This window comes from Chiroxiphia lanceolata, chromosome 4 (assembly GCF_009829145.1).
Source record: "Chiroxiphia lanceolata isolate bChiLan1 chromosome 4, bChiLan1.pri, whole genome shotgun sequence".
NCBI classification, from domain to species: domain Eukaryota; kingdom Metazoa; phylum Chordata; class Aves; order Passeriformes; family Pipridae; genus Chiroxiphia; species Chiroxiphia lanceolata.
Window position 1 is genome coordinate 734,140 of NC_045640.1, and position 12,660 is coordinate 746,799.

Consider the following 12,660-nt stretch of genomic DNA (forward strand, 5'->3'; position numbering starts at 1 on the left):
GAATCCCCAGTCTTCATCCCACACCCCCTGGCCCCTCATCCCACACCCCCTGGCCCCTCATCCCACAACCCCCACCCTTCATCCCACAACACCCCCAGCCCCTCATCCCACACCCCCCGACCCTCATCTGACGCCCCCTGATCCCTCATCCCACAACCCCCTGGCCTCTCATCCCACCCCTCAGCCTTCATCCCACAACCCCTCAGCCCTCATCCCACACCCCCTGGCCCCTCATCCTGCTACTCTCCTGGTCCTTCATCCCAGAACCCCCAGCCCCTCATCCCAGAACCCCCAGCCCCTCATCCCACACCCCTCGACCCTCATCCCACACCCCCTGGCCACTCATCCCACAACACCCCCAGCCCCTCATCTCACAGCCCCCCACACCTCATCCCACACCCCCTCGACCCTTCGTCCCACAGCCCCCCACTCCTCATCTCACACCCCCCAACCCCTCATCCAACACCCCCCAATGCCTCATCCCACAGCCCCCAATGCCTCATCCAACACCCCCCAATGCCTCATCCCACACCCCCCAATGCCTCATCCCACACCCCCCAATGCCTCATCCCACAGCCCCCAGTGCCTCATCCCACAGCCCCCCAACCCCTCATCCCACAGCTCCCAACCCCTCATCCCACACCCCCCAACCCCTCATCCCCCACCCCCCAACGCCTCATCCCATAGCCCCCCGACCCTTCCTCCTACAGCCCCAAATCCCACAACGCCCCTGTTCCCTCATCCCACAGCCCCCCTGCACCCTTATCCCACAACACCACCAGCCCCTCATCCCACACCCCCTGACCCTCATCCCACCCCCCCCAGCCCCTCATCCCACCCCCCAACCCTCATCTCACCCCCCCGGCCCCTCATCCCACAACTCCCCCAGCCCCTCATCCCACCACTCTCCCGGTCCTTCATCCCAGAACCCCCAGCCTTCATCCCACAGCCCCCTGACCCTTCATCCCACAGGCCCCCATCCCACAACCCCCCTGTTCCCTCATCCCACACCCCTCCAGCCCTCATGTCACAACCCCCCAACCCTTCATCCCACACCTCCTGGCCCCTCATCCCACCCCCCAGCCTTCATCCCACACCCCCCCAGCCCCTCATCCCACAGCCCCCCGACCCTTCATCCCACAGCCCCCCATCCCACAACCCCCCTGTTCCCTCATCCCACACCCCCTGACTCTCATCCCACAACTCTCACCCTTCATCCCATACCCCCCCCAGCCCCATCCCACCCCTCACCCTTCATCCCACACCCCTCCAGCCCTCATGTCACAACCCCCCAGCCCTTCATCCCACACCTCCTGGCCCCTCATCCCACCTCTCACCCTTCATCCCACACCCCCCCAGCCCCTCATCCCACTCCCTGGCCCCTCATCCCACAATTCCCAGCTGTAGTTCCCGAGGGGGGCCGGTTGCCCCCCCCCGGTCCCAGCACCCCCCTGTGTGCACACTCCAGCTTCCCAGTGCCTGGGAATGGCTGGGATGGAGCCCAGACGGCTGGAGGGAAGCACTCTGCCAGGAAAGGAGCTGGGATGTGTCACCTGGGTCTGGCAGAGCTGGAATGGTGTTTATGGGATGGCGTTTATGGGATGGCGTTTATGGGATGGCATTTATGGGATAACGTTTATGGGATAGCGTTTCGTGCCCAAGGTCCTGGAAGGGCAGCGGGGTTGGGGTGAGGTCCTGCTCCCTCCCCAGCCTGGCCCGGGGGTGCTTGTGGAATCATCCAGCTTGGATTTGTGGAACCAGGGAATCTTTTAGGCTGGGAAAGAGCTTTGGGATCATGAAATCCCAGGATCGTTAAGGTTGGAAAAGAGCTCCGAGGGCATTGAGTCCAATCCGGCCAATCCTCACCTTGTCCAAGTGTCACATCCCGTCATTCCTTGGACACCTCCGGGGGTGGGGACTCCACCACCTCCCTGGGCAACCCCTGCCAGGGATAGCTCATCCTGTCCAACTGTTATGGAATCATGGAATGGGATGGGGAGGCTGGAGCAGGCTCAGCCAAGGACAGGTTGGCCACCCAACTGCCTGGATGGGTGGATGGGAGAATGGAGGGATGGATTGGAGGGATGAATGGATGGATGGAGGGATGGATTGGAGGGATGAGTGGATGAAGGGATGGGTGGATGGATGGAGGGATGGATGGAGGGATGGATGGAGGGATTGGTGGATGGATGGATGGATGGGTGGATGAATGGATGGGTAGATGAATGGATGGAGGGATGGGTGGATGGGTGGATGGATGGATGGATGGATGGGTGGATGGAGGGAGGATGGGAGGATGGATGGTTGGATGGGTGGATGGATGAGTGGATGGATGGATGGATGGATGGGTGGATGGATGAGTGGATGGATGGGTGGATAAATGGATGGATGGGTGGGTGGATGGGTGGATGGATGGTGGGATGGATGGATGGATGGGTGGGTGGGTGGGTGGGTGGGTGGAGAGGTGAATGGATGGATGGGAGGATGGATGGGTGGATGGATGGGTGGATGGGTGGATGGATGGGTGGATGGGTGGATGGATGGGTGGATGGATGGATGGATGGATGGATGAATGGATGGATGGATGAGTGGATGGATGGATGGATGGATGAATGGGTGGATGGATGGATGGATGGATGAGTGGATGGGTGAGTGGATCGGTGGGTGATGGATGGTGGAGCAGGTGAGTAGCAGGAGATGCTTCCAGGTCTTTATTCACTGTGGCTGCCGCGTCCTGACCCCTTTCCTTGAAGGACCACAGATATCCCAGTGGGAGCAGGGAGGGGTGGAGCAGGGACTGGGATGGAAGAGGAAGCAGGATCAGCCCCCAAGCTGTGCTGGTGGTGTCTCCATGGCCTTCCTCCCCCCCTCCTTTCTGTCTTTCATCCCCAACCCAGCAGAGAAGAAATGGGATCCCCTTGGGAGCTCATTCCTCTGCCCAGCTGAAGATCCTGGATGGGTTGGAATGATGGGATAACCCTCTGGTGGGGGTGGGAATGTCAGCAGGGCAGCAGTGTGGGCTGGGGGGCTGCTGGGGACCCTGCACCCCAATTTCTGTGGCTTTAGGAGCCCTGAACCCCGGAGTGGGATCCAAGCCTGGGGTCTCCTTTCCATGTCCCTCAACCTGGTCCTTGTGCTGTCCCCCTGCCCTGGTTTGGGGTGGTTGCACGAGGCTCCCAGCAGGTCCCTCTCCCATCTGGGGGGGGTTTGCTCATGGGAGAAGGGCATGGGAATGGGACTTGCCCGTGGGGTGGCCCAGCTGTGCCCAGGGGGGGTTGTGGTGATGGATTTGGGAACGGAGGCTCTGCCCCTCCTGCTCGCCCCGGCTTCCCCGGGGCTGCTGGTGATCCCTGGGCCGTCCCAAAGCCACCCCAAAGCCACCCCAAAGCCACCCCAAAGCCATCCCAAAGCCTCCCCCGCGGGACTGACGCTGCTCGTTGCCCTTGGCAGAGGACGGGAAGGCCCCGAACCCGCACCTGGGGCCGGTGGAGGAGCGGCTGGCACTGCTGGCACTGCGGCACCAGGGGCTGGTGCCCGAGCACGTGGAGACGCGGCGGCTGAGCAGCCCCCTGCAGCCTGGCATCCCTCAGGTGGGAATGGGAATGGGATTGCAGCCCCTGCAGCCTGGCATCCCTCAGGTGGGAATGGGATTGGGATTGCAGCCCCCTGCAGCCTGGCATCCCCCAGGTGGGAATGGGAATGGGATTGCAGCCCCCTGCAGCCTGGCATCCCTCAGGTGGGAATGGGGGCACAGGGATTGCAGCCCCCTGCAGCCTGGCATCCCTCAGGTGGGAATGGGATTGGGATTGCAGCCCCCTGCAGCCTGGCATCCCTCAGGTGGGACTGGGACAGGGGGGACAGATTCCAGCCCCCTGCAGCTGTGCCTCACATTTTGAAATTTATCTGTACCTTTATTTCATTTTAATTTATTTTTATTTTATTTTGTTTTTTTCTTTATTTTATTTTATTTTATTTTATTTTATTTTAATTTTATTTTATTTTATTCTCTTTTATTTTCTTTCATTCTCTTTTATATTATTCTATTTTATTTTATCTTTATTTTACCTTTATTTTGTATTTTTTATACTTTAATTTATTTTATCTCTATTTTATCTTCATTTATTTTATTTTTAATTTTATTTTATTTTATTCTATTTGATTATCTTTATTTTATTTTTATTTTATTTTATATTTTATTTTATTCTATTTTATTCTATACTATTTTATTTTATTCTCTTTTATATAATTCTATTTTATTATCTTTATTTTATTTTTATTTTATTTTATTTTTTTATATTTTATTTTATTCTATTTTATTCTATACTATTTTATTTTATTCTCTTTTATTTTATCTTTTTTTTATTTTATCTTTATTTTATATATGTTTTATTTTATTCTATTCTCTTTTATTCTATAGCATTTTATTTTATTTTATTCTCTTCTATTTTATAGTATTTTTTTTTATTTTATTCTCTTTTATATTATTTTATTTTATCTTTATTTTATTTTTATTTTATATTTTATTTTATTCTCTTTTATTTTATAGTATTTTATTTTATTCTCTTTTATATTATTTTATTTTATCTTTATTTTATTTTTATTTTATATTTTATTTTATTCTCTTTTATTTTATAGTATTTTATTTTATTCTCTTTTATATTATTTTATTTTATCTTTATTTTATTTTTATTTTATATTTTATTTATTCTCTTTTATTTTATAGTATTTTATTTTATTCTCTTTTATATTATTTTATTTTATCTTTATTTTATTTTTATTTTATATTTTATTTTATTATATTCTCTTTTATTTTCTAGTATTTTATTTTATTCTCTTTTATATTATTCTATTTTATTATCTTTATTTTATTCCATTCCATTTGGTTTTATTTTTATTTGTTTTTATTCATTTTTTTACCATTTGAATTTTAATTTTACATTTTCGATGGAAAAGCCGTTTCTGGTCTCCCAGTCCTGGTGCAGAATCCTCCTCCCAGGATCCCTGAGGTTGGAAAAGCCCTCCCAGCCCATGGATCCCCCCTGTGCCCCATCCCCACCCTGTCCCCCAGCCCAGAGCACTGAGTGCCACATCCAGGCCTTCCTGGGACACCTCCAGGGCTGGGGACTCCAAACCTCCCTGGGCAGCCCCTGCCAAGGCCTCACCACCCTTTCCAGGGGGAAATTCCTCCTGATGTCCAACCTGAGCCTCCCCTGGCACAGCTGGAGGCCGTTCCCTCTCCTCCTGTCCCTTGTTCCCTGGGAGCAGAGCCCGAATCCCCCCGGCTCCAACCTCCTCCCAGGGAATTTTAGGGATCCAGAAGGTCCCCCCTGAGCCTCCTTTTCTCCAGGCTGAGCCCCCCCAGCTCCCTTGGATGCTCCTCACAGGACTTCCAATCCATCCCCCCAATAAAATACTTGTAATATCATATTTAAGGACACTTTTCCATGAGGGAATCCTTCCCTCTCATCGAAGGAATTCCGGAGCACGTGGGATTCTCTCTCTCCCCGCTCTGGTTGTCACCGAGGTGATGGAGCTTGGAGGCCCCTCGGGCTTCATGGATTGTTCTCTCCCCGCAGGGAAAGCTGCAGATGTGGGTGGATCTGTTCCCCAAATCCCTGGGGCATCCCGGGCCCCCTTTCAACATCAGCCCCCGCAAAGCCAAGAGGTAACTGGGCACTTCCCGGGGGGGTGATGATCCAGCCCCTTCTCTTTGGGAAGCCGGGAGGGCTTGGAAGTGTTGGCTGGGGTGGGATTCACCTTCCCACGTGGGATCATTGTGGCAGGATCGGCTGCCCGGGTGGGGTGGGACTGAGATTCCCATGTGGGATCATTCCTAGGGAATGACGGCTGGTGGCAGGACCAGCTGCCTGGGTGGGATGGAATTCACCTTCCCACAAGGGATTGTCCCCAGGGAATGATGGCTGGTGGCAGGGCCGGCTGCCCGGGTGGGATGGGATTCACCTTCCCATGTGGGATCATCCCCAGGGAATGATGGCTGGTGGCTGGACCGGCTACCCAGGTGGGATGGGATTCATCTTCCCATGTGGGATCATTCCCAGGGAATGACAGCTCATGGCAGGATTGGCTGCCCGGGTGGGATGGAATTCACCTTCCCATGTGGGATCATTCCCAGGGAATGACAGCTGGTGGCAGGACCAGCTACCTGGGTGGGGTGGGACTGAGGTTCCCATATGGGATCATTCCCAGGGAATGACAGCTCATGGCAGGACCGGCTGCCTGGGTGGGAAGGGACTGAGATTCCCATATGGGATCATCCCCAGGGAATGATGGCTCATGACCGGCTGCCCGGGTGGGAAGGGACTGAGGTTCCCATGTGGGATCATCATTCCCCAGGGAATGATGGCTGGTGGCTGGACCGGCTGCCCAGGTGGGATGGGATTCACCTTCCCACGTGGGATCGTCCCCAGGGAGTGATGGCTCATGACCAGCTGCCCGAGTGGGAAGGGACTGAGATTCCCATGTGGGATCATCCCCAGGGAATGAGGGCTGATGGCAGGACCGGCTGTTTGGGTGGGATGGAGTTCACCTTCCCACGTGGGATCATCCCCAGGGAATGATGGCTCATGACTGGCTGCCCGAGTGGGAAGGGACTGAGGTTCCCATGTGGGATCATTCCCAGGGAATGACAGCTCATGGCAGGACCGGCTGCCTGGGTGGGATGGAATTCACCTTCCCACGTGGGATTGTCCCCAGGGAGTGATGGCTCATGACCGGCTGCCCGGGTGGGGTGGGACTGAGGTTCCCATGTGGGATCATCCCCAGGGAATGATGGCTCATGACCGGCTGCCCGAGTGGGATGGGACTGAGATTCCCATGTGGGATCATCCCCAGGGAATGACAGCTCATGGCAGGATTGGCTGCCCGGGTGGGATGGAATTCACCTTCCCATGTGGGATCATTCCCAGGGAATGGCAGCTGGTGGCAGGACCAGCTGCCTGGGTGGGGTGGGACTGAGGTTCCCATGTGGGATCTTTCCCAGGGAATGACGGATGGTGGCTGGACCGGCTGCCTGGGTGGGATGGGATTGAGGTTCCCATATGGGATCATCTCCAGGAAATGATGGCTCATGACCGGCTGCCCGGGTTGGAAGGGATTCATCTTCCCATGTGGGATTGTCCCCAGGGAATGACAGCTCATGGCAGGATTGGCTGCCCGGGTGGGAAGGGACTGAGGTTCCCATGTGGGATCATCATTCCCCAGGGAATGATGGCTGGTGGCAGGACCGGCTGCCCAGGTGGGATGGGATTCACCTTCCCATGTGGGATCATCCCCAGGGAATGACAGCTCATGGCAGGACCGGCTACCCGGGTGGGAAGGGACTGTTTCCCACCCGCTCACGCTGGCTGTTCCCGGGTTCTCCGGGTTCTCCAGGTTCTACCTGCGCTGCATCATCTGGAACACCAGGGACGTGATCCTGGACGACCTGAGCATCACCGGGGAGAAGATGAGCGACATCTACGTCAAAGGGTCAGTCCTCCCACCCCGGGGAGCCTGGAGTCCGGAGTGGGAACAGCGGGGAAAGGGGGAAAACCGGTCTGGGAGCAACATGGCGGGGGTGGGCACGGATCCTGCTGGGATGGACCTGGATCCTGCTGGGATGGATGTGAATCCTGCTGGGATGAACCACTGCACCTCTCCAATGATGGATCCACCCTCTCTGTGGATGGATCCAAACCTCTCCATGGAGGGATCCAAATCTCTCCATGGATGGACCCAAACCTCTCCATGGATGGATTCAAACCTCTCCATGGATGGATCCACCCTCTCCGTGGATGGATCCACCCCTCTCCATGGATGGATCCACCCCTCTCCATGGATGGATCCAGACCTCTCCATGGATGGATCCACCCCTCTCCAGACATGGATCCATCCTCTCCCTGGAGGGATCCAAACCTCTCCATGGATGGATCCAAACTTCTCCACGGAGGGATCCAAATCTCTCCGCGAATGGATCCACCCTGTCCATGGATGAATGCACCCTCTCCATGGACGGATCCAAACCTCTCCATGGACGGATCCAGACCTCTCCATGGATGGATCCAAACCTCTCCAATAATATATCCACCTCTCTCCATGGATAGCTCTAAACCTCTATAGCTATGGATCCCCCTCTCCATGGATGGATTCAACCTCTCCACAGAGGTATCCACCCCCCTCCAGACATGGATCCATCCTCTCCCTGGAGGGATCCAAACCTCTCCATGTATGGATCCACCTGTCTCCAACTATGGATCCACCCTCTCCGTGGATGGATCCAAACCTCTCCATGGACAGATCCATTTTTTTGGAAGGCACGTCCCCACTGGGCTCAGAACTGCTCGAAGACGTCATTTTTCTTTGGAATTCTTGGATGCTCCCATGACAATAGGGACCTGTAGAGACCTAAGAGTGGGGAGCACCTGGGAAACCCTGGAAAGGGGAGTAAAACCTCCAGCAGTTGCAGAACTCAGCTGGGAAAAATGAATCCCAGCAGGGCTGAGGGGAACATCCCATTTCCCGCTCGCGTCCTTTGCGCCGGGAACTCCCGAATCCTCGGCGCGTTCCCGGTTTTCCATGGGCTCTGTCTGTGCTTTGCAGGTGGCTGGTGGGGCACGAGGAGAACAAGCAGAAGACAGACGTGCACTACAGGTCCATGGGGGGAGAGGGCAACTTCAACTGGAGGTTCGTCTTCCCCTTTGACTACCTGCCGGCCGAGCAGATGTGCCACGTGGCGAAGAAGGTGAGCGGCCTGCAGGGAGGGATTCCTGCCTTCCCCTGGGAATTCCGGGGTGGAATTGGCGTCTGGGACCTTCGCAGCCGGAGCTGTGCGAGGCTCAGCTTTGCCATGGTGTTGTTTGAACCTCCCGTTGTGGGAAAAGGATCCACGTTGGTGGGGTCAGAGTTAGAGGTGGGTTTGTGGGAGGGGTTTGGAGAGGTGGATCTGCCCAGGAAAGACCCCTCTGGGCTGGGCAAGGATGGATGTTGGTGCAGTGGTGGCCAAGTGCTCTCCAGGTGAACTTCCAGGGTGGCTTGGTTGGTCTGGAGAGGGCGTTCCCATGGGGATGCTTGGGTGGGAACCTCTGGCCTCCCCCATGGAATCGTGGATGTCTTCCTGTGCAAGAACTTCCCAGACGGGCTAAGGAGGAGGGAAAGGAAGGAGCTGCCTCCAAATTCCTGAGGGGATCACGGGTTGGGATGTACCACTGATGGGAAGAAAAGCTTTGGTTTGGGGTTCAGGGGGAAGATTGGTCTACTAGGGAGTTCCTCTCTTGGGAAGGTACAAATGGATGTGATTCCTCCACCTCTTATTGCTCCTGGTGTTCCTTGGATCACTTGGTGCAACAGGGTGATCAAATGTGAGAATTTCATGGAGGGAAGGAAACAGGGATTGAATTGGGGTGTGTGGGATAATGCCAGTGAAAACAGTGGGGGAAATTAGGGAAAATTGGACACAGAACGCTGCAGGAGGAGGAGATCTATTCCCTCTAAATTTTCTGCTCCTCACCTGGAGTTTAGGAGGATTAAAGGAGTAAGAGGAGTGGGATTCTAGTGGAATGTACTGATCCCACGGCAGGGGATTGGGGTTGGATGATCTTTAAGGTCCCTTCCAACCCAAAGCATTCCATGAGGCATTCCAGGGTTGTTGGGGTGTGTGGGGTGTGGGCAGCAGGGACAGTCCTGCCTTCCCACATTTGGTCCTGCTTGTGACACCTCCCTGGAGGCTCCAGCTCCAGCCACCTGAGCCTTCATGCCATGAGGAAGGTGTGATTCCATCCCATCAGGAGGAATTTCCTCCTGGAAAGGGTGGTCAGGCCTTGGCAGGGGCTGCCCAGGGAGGTTTGGAGTGCCCAGCCCTGGAGGTGTCCCAGGAATGACAGGAGGTGGCACTCAGTGCTCTGGGCTGGGGGACAGGGTGGGCATCAGGCACAGGGGGCACTCGGTGACCTTGGAGGGCTTTTCCAACCTAAATGATCCCAGAATTCTGTGATCCCGTGATCTCTGCTCCCTCCCTGGCTCCTGAGAGCTCAACCTCATGGAGTGAGTGTTGCCCAAACGTCCCTGTTGCACTGGAATTGTCCCCCAAACCTGCTGGGACCCCCCATCCCACCTGATTTTGGGCGGCCTGGCTTGGAAAAACCCCCGAGCCAATGCCCCATTCCTGCCAATGCCCCATCCCAGACACTCCAGTCCCCCATCCCTGCCAATACCCCGTCCCAGACACTCCAGTCCCCCATCCCAGCCACTCCAGTCCCCCATCCCAGACACTCCAATCCCCCATCCCAACCACTCCAATCCCCCATCCCAGCCAATCCCCCATCCCAACCACTCCAATCCCCCATCCCAACCACTCCAATCCCCCATCCCAACCACTCTAACCCCTCATCCCAGCCACTCCAGTCCCCCATCCCAGCCAATCCCCCATCCCAACCACTCCAATCCCCCATCCAAGTCACTCCAATCCCCCATCCCAACCACTCTAACCCCTCATCCCAGCCACTCCAGTCCCCCATCCCAGCCAATCCCCCATCCCAGCCACTCCAACCTCCCATCCCAACCACTCCAATCCCCCATCCCAGCCACTCCAGTCCCCCATCCCAGACACTCCAATCCCCCATCCCAACCACTCCAATCCCCCATCCCAGCCAATCCCCCATCCCAGCCACTCCAATCCCCCATCCCAACCACTCTAATCCCCCATCCCAGTCACTCCAATCCCCCATCCCAGCCACTCTAACCCCTCATCCCAGCCACTCCAATCCCCCATCCCAGCCAATCCCCCATCCCAGCCACTCCAATCCCTCATCCCAGACACTCCAATGCCCCATCCCAACCACTCCAATCCCCCATCCCAGCCACGCCAAACCCCCCATCCCAGCCACTCCAACCCCCCAACCCAGCCACTCCAACCCCCCATCCCAGCCACTCCAATCCCCCATCCCAGCCACTCCAATCCCCCATCCCAGCCACTCCAACCCCCCATCCCAGCCACTCCAACCCCCCATCCCAGCCACTCCAATCCCCATCCCAGCCACTCCCCAGCTCCCAGAGGGGCCTCTCTAGGGCAGACAAGAATCCCAGCCGTGCCCATTTCACGCCTCACGTTCCCCAAACCCCGGGAACGGCGCGTTCCACATCCAATTATCCCCCTCTGGAAAAGCCAAGCCCTCCCCCTATAAACCCTTTAAGCAAATCCATCCCACTGTGCCGGGATTTGCTTCCCCCTCCCAGCACATGGCTCCGAAAATAAACAGCTTGTAAAAGGCCCCTGGCAAGGCAGGACTAATGAAGGCAAAGCCGGGTTTGTGTCCGGGGGCCTGGGTTTGATCTCCCCGGGTGCTGTTTGAACTCCCCCTTCATTAAAAGCGCTGCTGGAAGAGCCCCTGGCTGGAAATTCGGGCCCTGGAAGTTGGAATTTAAATCAAAACCGCCCCCGGGGGCGAAGTGGGAGCTGCTCAAAGGCACCTGCACCCGGCTGGGGTTGGATCTCCCAGAGATTCCCAACCTCTCCTCTCTGTTTGCTCCCAGCTGGGGTTGGATCTCCCAGAGATTCCCAACCTCTCCTCTCTGTTTGCTCCCAGCTGGGGTTGGATCTCCCAGGGATTCCCAACCTCTCCCCTCTGTTTGCACCTGGCTGGGGTTGGATCTCCCAGGGATTCCCAGCCTGTCCCTGCTGTTTGCTCCCGGCTGGGGTTGGATCTCCCAGGGATTCCCAGCGAAGAATTCCTTCCCAACATCCCACCCAAATCTCCCCTTTTCCAATGTGAAGCCATTCCCTGTGTCCTGTCCCTCCCTTCCTTGTCCCCAGTCCCTCTCCAGCTCTCCTGGAGCCCCTTCAGGCCCTGCCAGGGGCTCTCAGCTCTCCCTGGAGCCTTCTCTTCCCCAGGGGAACCCCCCCAGCTCTCCCAGCCTGGCTCCAGAGCAGAGGGGTTCCAGAATCCTGGAATGGGTTGGGTTGGAAAGGATTTTAAAGGCCATTAATTTCCACCCCCATGGGCAGGGACACCTTCCACCAGCCCAGGTTGCTCCAACCTGGCCTTGGACACTTCCAGGGATCCAGGAGCAGCCACAGCTTCTCTGGGAATTCCATCCCAGCCCCACCCCCCCCACACAGGGAAGAATTCCTCCCCAGTATCCCACTCAAATCTCCGTTTTTCCAGTTTGAAGCCATTCCCTGTGTCCTGACCCTCCATCCCTTGTCCCAGGTCCCTCTCCAGCTCTCCAAGTGTCCCTAAAATTTGATGATCCAACCATCCCCCAGCCCTGAGCATGTCCCCAAGTGCCACATCCACAGGGCTGTTAAATCCCACAGGGATGGGAACTCCCCCCCAGCCAGGGCTGGACAATCCTTCCCAGGAGGGAGTTTTCCCAAAATCCAACCTAAACCTGAAGTTTCAGCTTTAGATCCCCGGGGCTGAGCCTGGCAGGTCCCAGCTCTTGCAGGGATATTGGATGGTCCTGGCACAGCCCCGAGGGCAATCCCAGCTCGGCTGGATGGGAATCTCCGGGCACAGGGAGGGCTCAGCCCCCTCATCCCGCGGGCACCGGGAGCTGGGAAAGGCTGGAATTCATTGGGAATGTTCGGCTGCACGTCCTGGTTCCAGCAGCAGCCGAGTGCAGCTGCCAGGGCTGAGCTCAGGAGGGTGTTTAGGGCAGGAAAGG

General features: G+C 55.7%; 1 protein-coding gene across 1 annotated transcript in view; it reads left to right on the forward strand.

Annotated features, from left to right (window-relative positions):
- The window catches only part of LOC116785544 (dysferlin-like), a gene marked incomplete at its 5' end in the record, with an annotated part of 56,527 nt that overhangs the window by 25,482 nt on the left and 18,385 nt on the right, over positions 1–12,660 (forward strand). Inside the window, 4 exons of the mRNA XM_032685211.1 lie at positions 3,451–3,590; positions 5,577–5,665; positions 7,393–7,488; positions 8,599–8,740. Coding sequence (XP_032541102.1) covers positions 3,451–3,590; positions 5,577–5,665; positions 7,393–7,488; positions 8,599–8,740 — 467 coding nt within the window. The remainder of the gene's footprint in view (positions 1–3,450; positions 3,591–5,576; positions 5,666–7,392; positions 7,489–8,598; positions 8,741–12,660) is intronic.